We start from the raw sequence: 21524 nt of genomic DNA on the forward strand, positions 1-21524 counted from the left end.
AGCCATGCTCCGTACACTGCTGTGCAAGGCGAGTAACTTTTACTTTGTTGTTCAATCTTCCTTTTTCTTCTTTAATCTTCACGCTAACATTGGCTTTTTTTATTGTTTATTAGGTCCAATTGCTCCGCAATGAACAGAGAAATCATCAATCTTCTTACAAACATTTATTCGACCTATACACACAGCGCTTGCCTTCAGCATCTCAGACCTCTACTTGAAGTTCATCTAATATGTTTTTAATTTGCTAATATTAAGTGAATGACTTATTTCCTTTACATTAGTGTCAGGAAGGCCATACAACTGTTAGAACCTATGTGAAAGACATGCATTTTAAAAGCAATTAGAACCTAAAACCTATTAGTTTTACTCTAGCGGCATATAAATGCCATACTCTGAAGCATTTGTGCTTGTTTACATCATGTGTATGACTTAACAGTGTTAAGGTCAAACAATTACCAGATCTTATGTGAAAGATACACTTTTTAGACTAATTAGTACCTAGAAATACAATAGCATTTCTCCTACCTAGAAATACAATAGCACTTCTCCAACAGCATATTCTGAAGCACTTATTTCATGAACTTTTACCATATTTGTGTTTACTTAACTCAGCGCTACACAAGGTCATATACCTTTAGAACTTACGTGAAAGATATACATTTAAGCACCTCAGTATCTGGAGTCAACTATAGCCACTCTATAACTGCATTCAGTTTGCCACAATACTAAAATACATGAGCTTTTATCATCTCTGTGTCTCATCATCACCTAACTTTTAAGCTCGACAATATAATATTTGTTTATTTTAACTAAAATATCATGCTAAAAATTTATTGCTTTAGGACCTTTCGACTAAATTGTATAATTGAATATTTATGGCTGACGATGACACCAAACAGGGTCAAAACAGGTACCAAATAAATTTTAAACTGTAATGTAAAAAACTGTATTGCAAAAGTAGGTATATTGTATTTAATTGGTGGAATGGTAAATTTTGCTTAAATAAAAATATGGCTTCAGTGAGAATTGTTGGTAGAATGAGTTCTTGGTTCAGGGTACTTACAGGGGTTAGACAAGGCTGTAATCTTTCACCTTTGCCGTTTGTAGTTTACATGGATCATCTGCTGAAAGGTATTAAATGGCAGGGAGGGATTCAGTTAGGTGAAAATGTAGTAAGCAGTCTGGCCTATGCTGACGACTTAGTCTTAATGGCAGACTGTGCCGAAAGCCTGCAGTGTAATATCTTGGAACTTGAAAATAGGTGCAATGAGCATGGTATGAAAATTAGCCTCTCGAAGACTAAATTGATGTCAGTAGGTAAGAAATTCAACAGAATTGAACGTCATATTGGTGATTACAAAGCTAGAACAGGTCGATAATTTCAAGTATTTAGGTTGTGTGTTCTCCCAGGATGCTAATATAGTAAGTGAGATTGAATCAAGGTGTCGTAAAGCTAATGCAGTGAGCTCACAGTTGCGATCAACAGTATTCTGTAAGAAGGAATTCAGCTCCCTGACCAAACTATCTTTACATCAGTCTGTTTACAGATCAACTTTGCTTTACAGGAGCGAAAGCTGGGTGGACTCAGGATATCTTATTCATAAGTTAGAAGTAACAGACATGAAAGTAGCAAGAATGATTGCTGGTACAAACAGGTGGAAACAATGGCAGGAGGGTACTCAGCACGAGGAGATAAGGCTAATTTAGGAATGAACTCGATGGATGAAGCTGTAGACATAAACCAGCTTCGGTGGTGGGGTCATGTGAGGTGAATGGAGGAGGATAGGTTACCTAGGGGAATAATGGACTCTGCTATGGAGGGTAAGAGAAGTAGAGGTAGACCAAGATGACGATGGTTAGACTCGGTTTCTAATGATTTAAAGATAAGAGGTATAGAACTAAATGAGGCCACAACACTAGTTGCAAATCGAGGATTGTGGCGACGTTTAGTAAATTCACAGAGGCTTGCAGACTGAACACTGAAAGGCATAACAGTCTATAATGATAATGTATGTATGTATTCTATTACTTCTTGTGCCCTCTTCAAGTGTGAGCATGAACTATTCATTCATCAATCCGGTCTTGATTCATACACTTGTTTTCCCGTTACATTGTTTTGTACCAGTCATGATAAAGTGAGACTGGGTTGACCTGCTTCGGATGTCACGATGGTTTAAATCTTCAGTTAAAATCACTTGTCGAGTATTCCTTGGCATCAGAAAACTCATATTCTTATTCTCGAGGTATGTAATCTTCAACGTGTGTAACCAATGAACATCTAACGTTTTCTTCTGTCTAGAATTTAAATTTGTGTACAGTGTTTTGGTATTTCTGGTTAGCTTGTTAATTTGCCTTTGTTCATGAATCTATCTCCTTCATCCCCTCTTCCCCTTTTTTTCTCTTATTTGTCTTTTCTAGAATTCCTTTCTTTTCTGCACCTACATTATAAAAGTCACTGAATTTCTTGTAAATTTTGTAAAATTTAGTATTTTCCAATAGAATTTTTTGCCAAAGTTATCGTTGCTCTCGTGTCTTGCCTTGGCAATCCTATATCCAAGCCTAATGCAAATTAATGAATATTGAATTTTCACGACCGCATTGTAATCGAAACTGACTTTCAACCTATTAGGTCGTGTTACGTACATTTAGTACGTGTTGAAGAGATGTTAAGTACAGAACAAAAATGGCCAACCAGACACCAGTGGGATCCGAACCCACAACCTCCCGGTGTCTGGTTGGCCATTTTTGTTCTGTACTTAACATCTCTTCAACACGTACTAAATGTACGTAACACGACCTAATAGGTTGAAAGTCAGTTTCGATTACAATGCGGTCGTGAAAATTCAATATTCATTGACTTGGCCTTCAACGGGCAACTTAAATGCACTCTACAGTGTGATGGTGGTAGTACCAGACCTGTAGCTTAGATCCTTTCCAACAGAACAAAGATGGCCTAGGCCACCATAGCTCAATTGGTAGAGCAACCGACGCGAAATCGGGAGGTTGTGGGTTCGGATCCCACTGGTGTCTGGTTGGCCATTTTTGTTCTGTACTTAACATCTCTTCAACACGTACTAAATGTACGTAACACGACCTAATAGGTTGAAAGTCAGTTTCGATTACTAATGCAAATTCCTAAGTACAACATTTACTTACTGTGCTCCTAATTTGATCCGACGTTGACCTCAAACTTTGTTCTTGGTATTCCCAGCTATTGTTTCCACTGCGTTGTTCTTAATTTCCTTTCATATTTGAAGAGAAAAGAAAACAACAAAAAAACATGGGTATATCCCCTATTACACTTAAGTGCTAAACCTCATTATTTCAAAATAAATTATTGTAAGGGAATTTATTAGTAGCAGAAATTTCCATCTGAGTTGGGATTGGAGTCTACGCAGATCACTTTATCATCATCATCATCATCATCATCATCATCATTAATATGTCCGACTCGTTGGCTGAACGGTCAGCGTACTGGCCTTCGGTTCGGAGGGTCCCGGGTTCGATTCCCAGCCGGGTCGGAGATTTTAACCTTAATTGGTTAATTCCAATGGCATGGGGGCTGGGTGTATGTGTTGTCTTACTCATCATTTCATCCTCATCACGACATGCAGGTCGCCTACGGGTGTCAAATAGAAAGACCTGCACCTGGCGAGCCGAACCCGTCCTGGGATATCCCGGCACTAAAAGCCATACAACATTTCATTTCATTATTAATATTATTATCATTTAGACTTTCACGGCCCGTGTAACTATTCATTCAGGTATATTTTGAGCTCATGCCGTGTAATTAATTGTAAACGCACTCTACGCCTTTCGAAAGGAACCTTGCCTTTCTTCATCAGGAGACAACATAGAAATGAAACGATGCATTAATGGTTGCTAGGAGAAAGCAATAAGGAACTTGAAATGGTGCCCAAAGATGTAAAAGGGATGCCATTTTAGCTCCATGCTACCTATTATCAGAACCATTAGAGAGTAATGCTTTACTGTTGCCATTCGTTGTCTCTAGCATGGGGCTACAATGGCATCCCTTTTACATCTTTGGGCACCATTTCAAGTTCCTTGTTGCTTTCTCCTAGCAACCATTAATGCGTCGTTTCATTTCTCTGTTATCTCCTGATGAAGAAAGGCAAGGTTGGAGTTCCGCGTAGTTCATCAGATGTTTTATTGTGTGTGTAGTGTCTTAGGTACGGTGTAATTCCACTTACTTTCCTCCCTTTACTGTGTTTTGTGTAGCTGCTGTAGCATCGGTTACAAATTGGTAGCAGAAGCAAGTGCTAGGTTGCGGACGAAGAAAAGTGAACCGTGATCATACCTAACCTAAAACACCGTAAAAGTTGTGATTCGTATATCGCTTGAAATCTTGTTTCTACCCGTCAGGATGGCTCACGCTTTTCCTGATCCTTTCCATTTGAGAAAAGCAGAACTCGTTTATGAACTTCGTATCCAAAAAATTAATTCAACAGGCAATGTCAGAGATGACACTAGCCTATTGAAACAGTCTCTTAACTTACCTATAACCATACCTGAGTTAACTACGGACAAGTTGCGCGAGTCTTTGGCCGTGGTTAAAGATTTAATTACATTCTTGTGTCCTTTTGTGCTTCTGAGCCTTCCCATGGCCAATTAGAGTGGGTTAAGGCGCAGTTACTACATTACCTGGACGGAATTAAGGATTTGTTGTCTCTCGAATTGCCAGAAGTTGAGCGGCAGGAATGTCAACCCTTACTAGTACAGTTTTTGAGAATTTTCGACAGAATCAGTGGTTTGTTTGAAGGGAATAAGTTGAATAACACAGATTCTGAAGTTCAAGTGTCTACCCATCTGAAATGTGTGAAAGTGTTAACGCTGCTGCTGCATCTGTTGCTGCTCAAGTGTGCACTCTGACACCTAGAGCTGGTGTTATTCAAGAGTCTGAGGTGACTAATGCTGCCCTGGGATCTTCTGTTTCGTTGTCTGGAACTACAACACTTGTAAGTCATTCAAATGATCTATCTCCTTTGCATGTCGGCACCAGTTCAAATTTTCCTGTGCTGACTGGTAATTCTCTTGTGGCTCAGTGTCTGCCCTCTATTGTTAATCAGCCCAGTTCTGATGCAATGATGCAAAACCACCCCCCCTGTCTTAGTGCCACTGATATCAACTGCTCCTTTAGGTTCCATAACCCCTACTCAAGTGGTTCATGCCCCAGTGGTCTCTCAGATTAGTGAGAAACTTTCACAAACGAGATTGTCTGCGCCTGTAACGTTGCAGGCTAATGCTAGTCCTAACCTAACCTGTACCCCATCCTTTTCACAAGAGCACCCAAATCAAAGGTATGATGCCTCAGTAACCCCTCTGGACTATTCTAAGACTTCCCAGGCACCCCCTACACCTGTTTTTTCCCCAGATTTTCTCTAACCTGCCTCACCCGTTGACTACTGTGTTTAAGGGAGAGTCTAAATTTTCAGCTAACTCCACTGATGACATTATTTCCTTCCTTTGGTTCTTAACTGAGTTCAAGGATCAGGCAATAGTGTATAATCTTAGTAATGACCACATATTTCAAATTCTATACCCGCATGTATCTGGAGCTCTTTCTGAGTGTATTGTCAGGGCCATTTCCGAAAGATGGTCTCTAGATCAATTTCATGCCCATGTGCTTGAATATTTCATTCCTGCTCGTGCCTTGTCTGCATTAGTGCAAAAGCACTATTTCAGAATACATCATCTCAACGAGTCATTATCTGAATATGTTCAAGATATGAAACTCCAGGCTAAGATTTTCCAGCTCCACTATTCAGAGGCCCAGATGGTTGCCAACATAATTGAAGGTCTCGCCCCGAACTACAGATTCTGGCTCTTTCACCTCGACCAGCAACGCTTGCCCAGTTGGAAGCCATTACAGTGTCTGCTGAAGGCGTTCGATATGCCGACCAGTTACGCCTTGCATTAGCCCCACCTCTCATGAGCATGCCCTCTCCTCAGGATTCTAAAACCATCCCTTCACCTGCTTCCAACTTGCGTAATTCTCATTCATGCTTCAGTTGTGGCTCCACGGCTCATTTCAAGCGGGATTGTCCCAAGGCTGGGGCATTAGGCAATGCAAAACCTGCCATGGGTAGAGGCTCTTCCACCAATACTTCTTGCCGTAACTGTGGGTCAACTAGGCACTTCTCTAGGCAGTGCCCACGTAACACTTCTGGCTCTGGACCACCAGGCAATAGTATGTCGAGATGACTAACCGCCAGTTCTAATGGTAAACCCCAAAGCATGGCATCTTGTCTTGTCAATCATGACTGTACCTTGGATGATTTACTTAATTCTGAGGCTAATGATAGCTCCCAGTCTGACTGTGGTGCTCATTTCTTGCAGTCTTGTAGGATTTCTGTCATACCTTCTTGTAAATTACCGTATTTATGCATAGAGGTAAAAAATGAACCTGTCTGCGTGTCATTAGATTCTGGGAGTAGTGTCAACTTGATGAGTGAGACCTGGTACGATTCTGTGAAAACTGTTTGCAAGTTACCTACATTAGAACCCGTGTCTTTAACCTTCCATACTGCTAATTCCAATTCATTGAACATTGTAGGGTCACTAGAGGTCAAGATTAGACTTTGTGATTTCACCTGGAAAATGCCAGTACTAGTGGCAAAAGATTTATCCTGCCAGTTCATATTGGGTGCCAATTTTATTGTTAAAACAGGCATGATTTTGGACCTGCAGTTCAACAGATTCCATTTTAAATTTTGTGCGAGAACCTTTGAGCTGTGTGATCGCTCCCCTATTCTGCCTTGTCACATTAACGCTGTTCCTGAAGATTCTGACAAACCCAAAGCTTTTGATTTTTATCATTTACCTGAAGAGCAGATCAATCAACTTAGGAAACTCTGTGATAAGTTCCCTGATGTCTTTACCGACAGGTTAGGTGTCACCAATGTTTTAGAATACAAAAGTGAAGTTACAGATAACATACCTGTTCGCTCTCCTCCATATCAGTTGTCACCTCCCAAAATGAAAGCCCTTAAGGCTATTATTGATCAAATGCTCGCTGACGGAGTGGTACGCCCTTCCAAGTCAGCCTATTCTTCTCCCATGTTTCTGGTCCCTAAACCGCAAGGTGGTTATCATCCTGTAGTGGACTATTGGATGTTGAACCGTAAGGTGTTCCTCCAATCTGTCCCCCTTCCGATGTGTGCACTCTTATTTTTCTTGGTTCGCTAATGCAAAAAATTTTACCACCTTCGATTTCAGGCCTATCACCAGATACCTCTTGCCGAAGAATCCAAGCATCTCACAGCCTTTGCAAATGATTAGAACCTGGAGCGGCTGTCCTTACTCGGTTACTGGATTGTGTTTTATCTGACATTAAAATCAAGTTCGTTTATAATTACCTTGACGATTTGGTGTTCTTTAGTGAAACCTTCGAGGAACAGCTTGTCCATCTCAACGAAGTGCTTGAAAGACTGCTTAAAGCAGGTCTAACCCTCAAGGCCACGAAGATTTCCTTTGCACAACCCCAGATGTCCTTCTTAGGCCGTATTGTGTTGGGGAGGGGTGCCTCAATCGATCAGTCTCGTACTGCGGCCATCCCAAATTTTCCCACTCCAAAGGACGTCAAGGCTGTAGCCAGATCCATTGGCATTGTTAATTTTTTTCGAAAATTCATTCCCAATTTTGCTGAATGGGCAGCCCCATTAAATGCCTTGAAAAGAAAGGATGCCAAATTTGTCTGGGGTGATGCCCAATGTGAAGCCTTCATGGACTTGAAATCTGCCTTATGTAACGTTCCTGTAAATGCTATGCCAGACTTTTCTAAACGCTTCATCCTTCAGACTGACACCTCTTCCTCAGGCATATCCGGTGTTCTTCTTCAGGAATTACAAGAAGGGCGTCGTCCTATTTCTTATGCTTCTCGTGTCCTAAATCCTGCTGAGCAAAATTATTCCATTTATGAGTTAGAAGCCTTAGCTGTTGTCTTCTCTTTAGAACGCTTCAGAATGTACCTGGAATATCTTCCTTTTGATCTGGAAACTGATAATCAGGCGTTGAGTTGGGTACTGGTCAAGCCGCAAAGGACCGGTCGTCTAGCACGTTGGGCAGTGCGCATCTCAGCCTTCCAATTTGAAGCCTGCCATATTCATAGCACGGAAAACGTTGTGGTTGATGGCCTCAGTAGGATGTTCTATCCAGGCAGCTCTGACCCTGAATCAGAGCCTGCAGACCCCTCTCCTGAACAAGTATCAGCCTTTGTCAATGTAGTTCTCACTGACTCTCCCTTCCTTTTCAAGGGTATAACAAAACATCAAGAGGACGATGCTGAGTTAAAGGCTATTATTGACAGGATTAAATCCGGTGAGCATGTTAAGCCTTACATCGTTAAGAATGGTGTCTTGTGTTGTCCTGCTCGTGGTCACAGAGACCTCAAAATTGTAGTCCCAACTAACCTGGTCCCGGCTCTCTTCAAATATTTTCATGAATCCCCAGTGGGCGGTCATCTGGGCGTTTTCAAAACGAGAGAGAAAATTTGTAACCACTTCATTTGGAAATCCATGGATAGTGAGATCCGTACCTTTGTCAAATCCTGTAACATCAGTAAACCCGCCCCGAATACTCGTCTAGGTCTCTTGTCTTCCAAGCAAGCTTCTCGCCTAATGGAAAGACTGTTCATAGACAACATTGGTCCATTCCCAAGATCTCGGAATTGTCATCGTTTCATAATTGTTGAACTTGACACCTTTTCGCATTTTACATGGCTGTTCCCCACTTGTATGGCTTAAGCTAACACTATCATTTCGTGCTTGAAACAGATATTTGCTTCGTTTGGACCCTGTCAATTTTTGGTAAGTGATAACACAAGGGTCTTTACTTCTGTCCTGTTCCAGAATTTCTGTTTTGATCTATCCATTGCACATGTAACCACTACCCCGTATTACCCGAAGCCAAATTATGCTGAGAGAGTGAACCGTAACCTGCGATCTGCCCTCATCGCTTATTACTCCTCAGACCACTCCAAGTGGGATTCCTCACTAAATTGGTTGTCGTTAGCAATTAACACCGCTGTCCATGAAAGCCACGAGCAAACCCCTGCTTCGTTAATGTTGGCTTATACTCCAAATTCTCCTCTATCTATTCTGTGGTCAATTAATGATCTTCTGCCCGACGACGCCAGCCCAGAAAAGATCTGAGCTAATTGGCACCGTGCACAAAAGAACTTGAAGGTTTATTACGCTAAGGTCCAACGTAATTACAACCACGGGCGAAGGCCGCACGATCTGTCTGTGGGTGACCAGGTGTTTATTAAAACACACCCCGTCAGTAGTGCTGCGGACCATGTTATCAGTAAGTTGGCCCCCAGATTTCGAGGTCCCTGCACCATCTTAAAGTTCCTTACCTTGGTGGTGACATTATTGGTGAGCAATCCCGAAAGGAAAAAGATCAGCAGAGTCCACCTCTCCCAGGTCAAGGTACCTTAAGTCAGGTAGGGAAGGGTAAATACCATTTTTGGTGACCATGTAGATTTAGTTATAAGCTATTTGTAAGAGTTTAGTTATAAGATAATGATAAGTTTATTGTAAGGTATTTATAAGGTTTTAGTTATAAGGTAATAAGTTTTGTTGTAAGTTAGTTGTAAGTAATTGTGTGGGTAAATACTTTAGGTATCCCCTGGTGTAATGGATTTAGTATTATAAGTTAGGTAGGTTTTTGTTTAGGGTCACTGCTTGGAATTTATTCCCTTACTTTCAGGCTTAGGGTAAACTCCTGTAGTTTCCCTTCACCCCCACCGTAAACTTGGAATGGATTATAGATAGTGCTTACCCCGGGGCTGGGTGCCCTAATATCCCTGGTGTGCGAGGGAGAGCCCCTACGGCATACTCATTAAGCCACCCATTGGGTGACTCTGCGCAAGATCTTTCAGCCCAGCAGCATAATTTTGCCTCAAGTATTCCCCTGTCTGCTGCAGTTTGCTTATGTTACAGTGGCTGCAGTGACCAACTTCTTCTGACGGCAACCTAAAGTGCCAAGTTGGGAGGCACACTGTGTGCCTTCGGCACTACCATCCAGCACCACAATCCTGTGACGAACGTCCTAATGGAGGCAGTCAGACTGGACGGTGTCTCACCCATCTGCTTATTTGTTACAAGATACCACTGGACTGCAACTTACCTAGCTACCTGGTTTGGACTGAAATTGAATGGAGGCTGGCGGCAAACGGCCGTGTTGGCAGCCAAATCATCAGCAAGAGCCTGTGGCCTAGCTGTGCTGTGACTGGTGTGGAAAAATTGGTGCAAGATACTTAGTCCATAACTGGATAAGAAGGAGGTTTTGAACACTGTCTTACAAGAAAGCAAGAAGGTTCTGGATTACTAACAATGGGCAGAAGGAATGAGTGTACATCCTTTGGTGGACAGAGTAGAAATAGTCAAAGCAATTGTAAAAGGGTCAGAAGGCATTTTGAAGTTTAGTGCGACTATCCATGTGGACATTTATGTGGTATCTATTGAATAGGTAGATCAATGAACACCTTTATTATTTTTGAAAATTATAGGTAAACTGTAAACTCCAGGCTACTAAAAGGACCTTTGGTGTAGTGACAGTATGTTTTGGTTTATTGTTAGAAAGTAAACTTCAAGAAAATCATGATTGTTAGGGTCACATATCTCTACTATGTATACTATAGTGAGAACGTTTTCTACATTGATTGCCTTTCTCCCCAGTAAAATTATGTTTAGGGTTGAGCGTGGCTCGAATTTCTTAGAACTGCCCTCCAAAAGACCCGACCTGATGATGTGAAAAATGATGAGATCTGATCTAACCTAGGTCTAAATGAATCGATGGAGGAAAGACTCAGGTAATATAGGTGTTGATTCCCATAGGGAACCTGAAATATTTGTCCCGAATGAGTAAGTTTATAATATCGATATAAATAGTCCATTATTGGACAATATAAATTTTCCAGCTAACTCATTCCTGGTTGCCAAAAATTTTGCCCCAGTGTGCTAAGTTGGGCTCATCATTTGGTATATAGCACAACCACCAAGACGCATGACCAATAATGGACCATTTATATTGGTATTACAAATTTACTCACTCGGGACAAATATTTCAGGTTCCCTATGGGAATCAACGTCGTATCATCCGATGGCCAAGCAGGCATCAATTTTTGGTAATGAGACAAAGTCTCTCATAGTGCATTGGCACTGTCGGTGGCTCCAAGTAGCCTACACAGTGGCCTCCACGGTATGCACTAGCCATGCGTCTTGGTGGGTGTGCTATTTACCACCTGATGAGCCCAACTTAGCACACTGGGGCAAAATACTGGCAACAGGAATGAGTTAGCTGGGAAATTTATAATTTCCAATAACATACCATTTCTATTGGTATTATAAATTTACTCATTCGAGGCAAATATTTCAGGTTCACTATGAGAATCAACATCTGTATCGTCTGATCATCAAGCAGGCATCAATTTTTGGTAAGGAGACAAAGTCTCTCATAGTGCATCGGCACTGCCAGTGGCTCCAAGCAACCTATGCAGTTGCCTCCACAGTATGCACTATAAACTATAACTATATAACTAAACTATTATGTCCAATAATGGACCATTTATATTGGTATGCACTAGCCATGCACCTTGGTGGGTTTGCCATGTACCAACTGATGAGCCCAACTTAGTACACTGGGGCGAAATGCTGGCAACCAGGAATGTGTTAGCTGGAAAATTTATAATGTCCAACAATGGAGCATTTATATTGGTATTATAAATTTAATCATTCAGGACAAATATTTCATGTCCCCTATGGAATCAACATCTATATTGACTAAATTAATTTTGGTAGGTAAGAAATTCAACAGAATTGAATGTCAGTTTGGTGATACAAAGCTGGAACAGGTAGATAATTTCAAGTATTTAGGTTGTGTGTTCTCCCGGGATGGTAGTAGAGTAAGTGAGATAGAATCATAGTGCAGTAATGCTAATGCAATGAGCTCGCAGTTGCGATCAACAGTATTCTGTAGAAAGGAAGTCAGCTGCTGGATAAAACTGGTCTGTATTCAGATCAACTTCGCTTTACTGGAGCAAAAGCTGGGTGGACTCAGGATATTTTATTCATAAGTTAGAAGTAACAGGCATGAAAGTAGTGAGAATGATTGCTGGTACAAACAGGTGGGAACAATGGCAGGAGGATGCTTGGAATGAGGAGATAAAGGTTAGGTTAGGAATGAACTCGATGGATGAAACTTTAAGGACAAACTGGCTTTGGTGGTGGGTCATGTGAGGCGAATAGAGGAGGATAGGTTACCTAGGATAATACAGGAATCTGTCATGGAGCGTAAGATAAGTAGAGGGAGACCAAGACGATGATGGTTAGACTCAGTTTCTAACGATTTAAAGATAACAGGTGTAGAACTAAATGAGGCCATAGTACTAGGGTCAAAGAGAGGATTGTGGCAACGTTTAGTAAATTCACAGAGGCTTGCAGACTGAATGCTGAAAGGCATAACGGTCTATAATGATGATGTGTGTTTGTATGTATGTATGTATGTATGTATGTATGTATGTATGTATGTCAATATTCTCACTTATATAGTCCTACTTATCATATAAATTTTTACTCCCTGATTGTCTGAGGAAGTTCCTGTAGTTATTCTAATACTGCAATGGAAGAGAAGACTTCGGACTTGTACTGAGGTACTATTTGCCTGGAGCAAGTGGAGAAAGAGCAGAGACACACCACACTCGGGGAACATTTTAGATGAACTTGTCCAGATTGACCATTATAGTGGTTGTGTCAGGGAACTAACTACAATGCTGATGCTAATATGTTGGTGGAGGTGGTGGTGGTGGTGGATATAATTCATTTTAAGGGTGAGATAATTATTATATGAAGGTAAAGGGGAAGATAATTATCATCTACTGACATTGTCAATCTCATTTTAAGTCAAGGGAAGCAGGCCAGGCACATAAGAAAATAAATACAATCTATATAAATACAACTGTAATGACCATGCATCTGTATGCTGAAAATTTTGGCTACATTTTTGTTCAGTTATTCGTCTGAGGTGTAATAATGGCCATTGCATAATATATTTTGGCTTTGGTGTCTGTCTGAGTTCTAATAATTTGAAAACTACTGGATATATCTACCAAACTTCATATTTAGAATCCACCTGTTGATGGGTAGATTTTAGGGCCAATATTGTTTCTAAATTCCTGAACTGACTGGAGTTTTGTCAATCCCACAAAATAAACATAACCAAACTTAATGGAAATCTACCTGCTTTAATGGAAATCAATACCTAAAACTTTTTTTCTCACGTGTATCATTTTGTTATGAGGATTAACAAGGGAGGTATCATTAACGGATGGTTTTACAGGTTAAGTCCATTGGACATAGCCCAAAGGCTGTTGTACGTGGAGCAGATTCCTTATCTATATAAATAAAATCATAACAACCTTGTGTCTGTACCCTGAAATTTTGGCAAAATTTTTGTTTAATAATCTGTTTCAGGTGTAATAATGACCATCTGCATATATTTTGGCTTTGGTGTCTGTCTGTTTGCTTATCTGAGTGCTTATAACTTGAAAACTACTGGACATATTTCTACCAAACTTCATATTTAGAATCCACCTATCCTTGGGTAGGTTTTAGGGCCAATATTGTGCCTAAATCCCTGAAATGACTGGGGGTTTATACGAAACTAAAACCCTGTTTTTGCACTCCCACAAAATATACACAACTAAACTTAATGGAAATCTATCTGCTTTAATGGAAATCTTTTTCTAAAACTTTTTTCTCATGTGCATCATTTTGATACGAGGATTAATAAGGGAGATTTCATTAATAGACCGTTTTTCAGTCTAAGTTCAAGCGGACTTAGCCTAAAAGCGGGTGCATATATAGCATGTTTCTAACAACTGCAGAACTACTGGAAATATTTTAACCAAACTCCATATTTAGCTTCCCCCTGCCCAAAGGTAGGTTTTAAGGTCCATACCATTTCAAATTGCTAGAGTGGACTGGGGGTTTATAGGAAACTGCAACAGTGATTTTACTCTCCCACAAAATACATCAGACCAACCTGGATGGGAATCAACCAACCTTGATGGAAATCCATTTCTAAAATGTTTTTCTCATGTGCACTTTTTTGATAGGATGAATAATAAGGGAGATATCAGGCTAAGTCCAGTGGACATAGCCCAAAAGGTGTTGTACGTGGAGCAGATTCCTTATCTGTATAAATAAAATCGTAACAACAATGTGTCTGTCCACTGAAAATTTTGGCAAAATTTTCATTCAATTATCCGTTTTAGGTGTAATAATGACCATTTTGGCTTTGCTGTCTGTTTGTTTGTCTGAGTGCTTATAATTTGAAAACTACTGGATATATTTCTACCAAACTCCATATTTAGAATTCAACAGTAGGTTTTAGGGTCAATATTGTTTCTAAATCCCTGAAATGACTGGGGGGTTTATATGAAACCAAAACCATGATTTTGCACTCCAACAAAATATACACAACCAAACTTAATGGAATCTACCTGCCTAAATGAAAATCAATTTCCAAAACTTTTTCCTCATGCGCATCAATTCAATACAAGGATTAATAAGGGGGATACCATTAATGGATGGTTTTAAAGTTAAGTCCACTGGACATAGTCCAACTGGTGTTGTAGATGGAGCAAATTTCTTATCTATATAAATAAAATCGTAATGACCATGTGTCTGTACGCTGAACATTTTGGAAAAATTTTCATTCAGTTATGTGTTTCAGGTGTAATAATGACCATCTGCATATATTTTGGCTTTGGTGTCTGTCTGAGTTCTTATGACTTGAAAACTACTGGATATATTTCTACCAAACTCCATGTTTAGATTCCACCTGTCCTTGGGCAGGTTATAAGTCTAATATTGTTTCTAAATCCCTGAAATGACTGGGGGTTTATGTGAAACCGAAACCATGATTTTGCACTCCCACAAAATATTCACAACCAAACTTAATGGAAATCTATCTGCTTTAATGGAATTCAATTTCTAAAACTTTTTTCCTCACTCATGTACATCATTTTGGTACGAGGATTACTAAGGGAATATAATTAACAGACCGTTCTTCAGTCTAAGTTCGAGTGGACTTAGCCTAAAAGCGGGTGTGTATAAACCATATTTTTTTATAACTGCAAAACTACTGAAAATATTTTAACAAAACTTCATATTTAGCATCCCGTGTCCAAAGGTAGGTTTTAAGGTCCATAGCATTTCAAATTCCCGGAGCGGACTGGGGGTTTACAAGAAACCGAAACAGTGATTTTATTCTCCCACAAAATATACCAGACCGACCTGTGTGGGAATTGATCTACCTCGATGGAAATCCATTTTTTTAAAAACGTTTTTCTCATGTGCACTTTTCTGATAGGATTATTAATAACGGAGATATCATTAATCGATTGTTTTACAGGCTAAGTCCAGTGGACATAGCTGAAAATGTGTTGTACATGGAGCAGATTCCTTATCTATGAAAATGAAATCGTAATGACCGTGTGTCTGTAATTGACTATTTTGGCAAACTTTTCGTTCAGTTATTCGTTTCCAGTGTAATAATGACCATCTGCATATATTTTGGCTTTGGTGTCTGTTTGTTTTGAGTTCAACTTGAAAACGGCTAGATATATTTCTACCAAACTTCACATTTAGACTCCACGTATCCTTGGGTAGGTTTTAGGGCCAATATTTTTTCTAAATACCTGAAGTTGCTGGGGCTTTATACAAAGCCAAAACCGTGATTTTGCACTTCCACAAAATATACACAACTAAACTTTCATTTCATTTCAAGGTGGGTTACATGGTTTAAGTAAAGAGCCATTTTACTCTCTTCGATACAGCAGATAAAGTGAGAGGTCATTGTCAACGATTGGTTTCATGAGTCTTCAGCCATAGCACCACTCCCGGTTTGAGATGAATAACAGTATGTAACCAAGAACTATGGAGAATTATGCAAACTTCAGACCAGGAATTGTTCCGTTCAATAAACTCCGTTATCATCCTTATTCTGCCTTCATTTTGTTCAGTTTTATTACTCGTACTTCATATTCACTATCATGTGCTTTTGTAGAACATCAGTTTATTGTACCGTATTAAATGTTTGAATACAGGGATGTAACTTTGCATAAATTCATGAAGGAATCGTGAAGTTTATTACCAATTCCTGTTTGAAGAACGGGTACATATGCTACTAGTTATCAATAAGTGTGACAAGATATACAGATCTAGGTTGGATAAGTACATGCCTCTGATGAGTATTGACCTATAGTATTATTAAAGACATACCACAACGGCACAAGAGGAAAATACTATTTACTATGTCTAATGAGAAATACCCACAAAAGCTGTTGATAAAATAACAGCAAATGCTCACATCATGAATGAAATGAGGAGAGTTAGCAATAAAATGTCTTAGCTAGATTATTCTTCCAGATGATGAATATTAAAATTACACTATATGAAAGATACCTAACAAAGTAATCCTAGAACAGGCCATCTCTGATTTATCTTCACATTCAGAAATTTCATGAAGATTTTAAAAATTGTAACATATAGAAATTTATGCATGGAAAGTTCTTTCATTTGTGCACAAGAGGTATTTTTTTAAATTGCAAAGTATTAAAGCAGTTGAGATAGAATTGTAAATGTAGAAAATTTTGCATAGAATGTTCCTTCATTTATGGACAAATGTATTTTTTTAAATTTTGTTTTTCATAATAAAGACATATCAAGAATGACCTATTATGTTCGCTAATGATAACCAAAATTTTATGTAAATATTTAAGGCTAAAAATGCTGGACTCAGTTTGCATATATTTATGATGATGATAATGATGATGATGATGATTGTTATTTAAAGGGGTCTAACAGCTAGGTCATTGGCCCCTATGTGTATAATGAAATAATGGAAGGTAAACACTTACCTCATCGACCGGTGTCTCAGCCCAACATAGAATACTACAGCTCGGATCCGATGTTATAGATCTCGACTCATACGAAGGCTGAAAAATGTTACCAAATATATTTTTAATGGAGAATTGACAGAGAATTCAAGATGTGATATAAGAATTGGCATTTTTTTATTGGAGATTTAACTCAGAATTTCAGACCTGACATAGAAATCAAAAGGATACAATTTGGAACAGCTTTCAATCATACAACAGAAGTATACCGATGAAAAGTAAAAGAAATAATCTGCAATGTTTATTATACCATACCGTATGACATACAGCAGGCCTGCATATACAACTGCAGATGGTTGGTGATGATGATGATGATGATGATGATGATGATGATGATGATCTTGATATTCCACAGCCTATTTCTAGTCATTCGACTGGGTCAGGAATGGAATGAATAATGCCCCCATCTAGCGGCAAGGATAGGATTTGTGCTGGCTGCCAAAGCCTGTCGGACTCCTCTGGGGCAATGATTAATGACTGACAGATGAAATGAATTATACTAGAGAGTGTTGCTGGAATGAAAGATGATGGGGAAAACTGTTGTATCTGGAGAAAAACCTGTCCCACCTCCACTTTGTCCTACATAAATCTCACGTGGAGTGACCGGGATTTGAACTACGGAACCCAATGTTGAGAAATAAATGTACAAATACCTAAATCATCAAAGATAGAAAGTTAGGTAAGAGCATCCTTGTAAACCTGTGTTCCTGTCCTCTTTTCTTTTGATGATTTATCGTGAAGCTCCAAGTTTGACGAGTACAATTTAGTTGTTAGAATGTAATAAAAATGAGCATAACCTAATCTTACAAAAAGAGAAGAACGAATATATGGGAAGTTTCAAATGACTTGGAAGTGTTATATAAAGACCAGAAGAGTTCAGAACTATATAACAAATTGGGCCCATTTTCTTCCAACTAATGCAAAGCTCAGTTGGAGATAAGGAAGACCTATGAGATCTAAATAGTGTGTGTTATTCCTGTGTAATAAATACTGGCAAGCAAACTGCCTGAATATGTAGTTTCTAAGGTCAGCTATGCAAAATGTAAGAATAGGCAAGCTCAGGAATAAATAATTATGTAAGAAGCAGGCAAACAGTGTGGTGGGGTTTACACGACTGCTGACATATTGTATGCAAGACGATCTAAAATTTTATGTGGAATTTGAACCACATGAATGAGATATTTTGTCTCAGAAGTCTCACATGCAGCCTGCCGACAAATCAGTGACAAGCTAGCCAAATCATTCACCTGTTACAGTATACAGAGCTATTCAGCTAAGATGCCCACTTCAAATAACTCGTGAACCATTAAATATATTGACATTCTGTTTTCACTTTCAGAAATGGTAACAAAGGTCTCTTTTAAAAATGGAACTACACAGTTTTCTATACCTAACCTTAAACTTACAAAGATTAAAAATTCAGCATTGTGATTATTTTAAAAATTGGAAAGTACTTCTTGAGAAAATGTAATGTAAAAGAAACTAAGAAAACAATGTTAGGTTTTGGTCCACCCAATCAATACACCCCACTTTACAAGTGAAAACTATCTAATTAAAAAACATATTAAATATATTTAGGGACATGTTTCATCTCTATTTGAGACTTCATCAGCCATAAAATCCTGAGATAGATTACAATACTCACATATCAGAAATTGAAAAAAATGCAAGAACCCAATGCCTTTTTAAGGACTATTTGAGAAATGTAAAAGATATAAATATATGTACATTATTAACACAAATTGACCTCACTTCTTGCAAAAACTTTGTTGTCTTCAATGTTAAAAATCAAATATAACTTGAAATATGACAAGCCTGCCATACGTATGGAATACATTGTCCATTGTTGCTGTACGTATTTCAAATGGAAGTTACTTCATGAACTGTTGAGAAAATATTGGAGAAAAAATATACACGTATTCAATGAGGTAGTTTAATACTTATTTCAAACAATCTTTCTGCAAAGTTAAATACACTACGTGATCAAAAGTATCCGGACACCTGGCTGAACATAACATACAAGTTCGTGGCGCCCTCCATCGGTAATGCTGGAATTCAATATGGTATTGGCCCACCCTTAGCCTTGATGACAGCTGCCACTCTCACAGGCATACATTCAATCAGGTGCTGGAAGGTTGTTTAGGGAATGGCAGCCTATTCTTCATGGAATGCTGCACTGAGGAGACATAGCGATGTCAGTCGGTAAGGCCTGGCACGAAGTTGGCGTTCCAAAAAACCCCAAAGGTGTTCGATAGGATTCAGGTCGGGACTCTGTGCAGACCAGTCCATTACAGGGATGTTATTGTAGTGTAACCACTCCGCCACAGGCCGTGCATTATGAACAGGTGCTTGATCGTGTTCAAAGATGCAATCGCCATGCCCGAAGTCCTCTTCAACAGTGGGAAGCAAGAAGGTGCTTAAAACATCAATGTAGGCCTGTGCTGTGATAGTCTCACACAAAACAACAAGGGGTGCAAGCCCCCTCCATGAAAAGCATGACCACACCATAGCACCACCACCTCCGAATGTTACTGCTGGCACTACACACGCTGGCAGATGACGTTAATCGGGCATTTGCCATACCCACACCCTGCCATCGGATTGCCACATTGTATAATGTGATTCATCACTCTGCACACTGTTTTTCCACTGTTCAATCATCCAATGTTTATTCTCCTTACACCAAGCGAGGCGTCGTTTGGCATTGACCTGCATGACGTGTGGCTTATGGGCAGCTGCTCAACCATGAAATCCAAGTTTTCTCACCTCCCGCCGAACTGTCATAGTACTTGGAGTGGATCCTGATGCAGTTTGGAATTCCTGTGTGATGGTCTGAATAGATGCTTGCCTATTACACTTGACGACCCTCTCCAACTGTCGGCGGTCTCTGTCAGTCAACAGACGATGTTGGCCTGTATGCCTTCATGCTGTTCATGCTGTACGTGTACCTTCACATTTCCACTTCACTATCACATCAGAAACAGTGGACCCAGGGATGTTTAGGAGTATGGAAATCTCACGTACAGACTTCTGACACAAGTGACACCCAATCACCTGACCACGTTCGAAGTCCGTAAGTTCCGTGGAGCGTCCCATTCTGCTCTCTCACGATGTCTAATGACTACTGAGGTTGCTGATATGGAGTACCTGGTAGTAGGTGGCAGCACAAGGCACCTAAGATGAAAAACGTATATTTTTGCGGGTGTCTCTTTTGATCAGATAGTGTACGAACAACCTTACTTGAAAATGTTGCAAGCATTGTTGGAATCTGGTAGTTTCAGTGTGTTGACTGGGGAGATCAAAATTCTGGCCTCGGAAAAGGATTGGTAATAAATCCACATCAGGACATTTAAAAACTTTAATTTGTAAGGAATTTTCTTTCAAATAGAGCTATTTTGGTAGAAGAAACCTGAAGCCTTATAAGACCGCCTGTCATATGGCAAAGACCAGCGCTGCATGACCAGCATATTTGTGGCTTAAAAGACAAGGTCTGGAAAGAAAGAGATATAAATATTAATGGGTTTAAAACCCTCGGATATCTAAGAAAAGAGATTCCGTCATGAATGTATGATGTAAAAACTTACCATGAAGAACTTGTATTACGATGCTTACGATAAAGTTCGTAAATTGTTCTAGTAAAAATGTAATGTATTCAAACATGCTTCATTTACCAACGTTGTGTATGAAGTATGAGCTCGCTGCTGACATGCCAAATTCCTTCACCTTCTTTTGAAGGCTAGGTATTCACTATACTGAGTCCATAAATACACTATAATAAGTTGCTGTGAATTCTCATGCCGCTTCTCTACAACACATAGTCTCACTTCTAAGTCAGCTCTTAATGGCTCTTTCACCTGAAAACACAGCAACCACCGTAGCATTAGTGGAGGATGGGCGCAGTATATCCTATGTAACAGACATTATGGCATGTCTTGTTCTAACGTTTATAGAACTGTTAAAAAGTACATAGGGGACAATATTTACACCAGGAAGCCCAGCTCTGGTCATACGAGAAGCACTACAGAGCGCGATGATCACTTTCTCGTAATGCAAATTCTTCATGATTGACACCCCACAGCAGTGGAGGCCAGAAATCATTTGTGGCAAATACGGAGCACAAACATCAGCGAAAGGACTGTAAGAAGGAGGTTGTATCAACCAGATTTAAAGTTCAAGAGGCCACAGGATCTCTGCTTACACATGAGCACCGTGCCTCTCAGATGCAATTCACCAACGCCCATTGAAACTGGACTGTGGAGCAGTGGGGCTCAGTGCAAATGAATCTAGTTTCTGTTTGAGGGCACCAGATGGAAAGGAGAGAGTATGGAGAAGTTCTGAGGAATGTTATCCACCCTGCACTTTCTCTGCAAGAATACCGTTCAGTGGAAGCTTTGTGCTGGTCTAGGTTGGGATTACCACTGATGAGAGCATGAAGCTTGTGTTTGTTGGGAATGTAAGTCTGACAGCGCACCGATATATCGAGGAGATTTTAGTGGATCATGTGGTCTTTTGCACCGGTCATCGGCGAGAACTTTATCCT

General features: G+C 39.7%; 1 protein-coding gene across 1 annotated transcript in view; it reads right to left on the minus strand.

Moving 5' to 3' along the window:
• Window positions 1-21524, minus strand: part of LOC136874855 (fibrous sheath CABYR-binding protein) — a 263606-nt gene that overhangs the window by 210427 nt on the left and 31655 nt on the right. The window contains exon 3 of the mRNA XM_068227820.1: window positions 16946-17023. Coding sequence (XP_068083921.1) covers window positions 16946-17023 — 78 coding nt within the window. The remainder of the gene's footprint in view (window positions 1-16945; window positions 17024-21524) is intronic.

This window comes from Anabrus simplex, chromosome 5 (genome assembly GCF_040414725.1).
Source record: "Anabrus simplex isolate iqAnaSimp1 chromosome 5, ASM4041472v1, whole genome shotgun sequence".
Taxonomy (NCBI): Eukaryota; Metazoa; Arthropoda; class Insecta; order Orthoptera; family Tettigoniidae; genus Anabrus; species Anabrus simplex.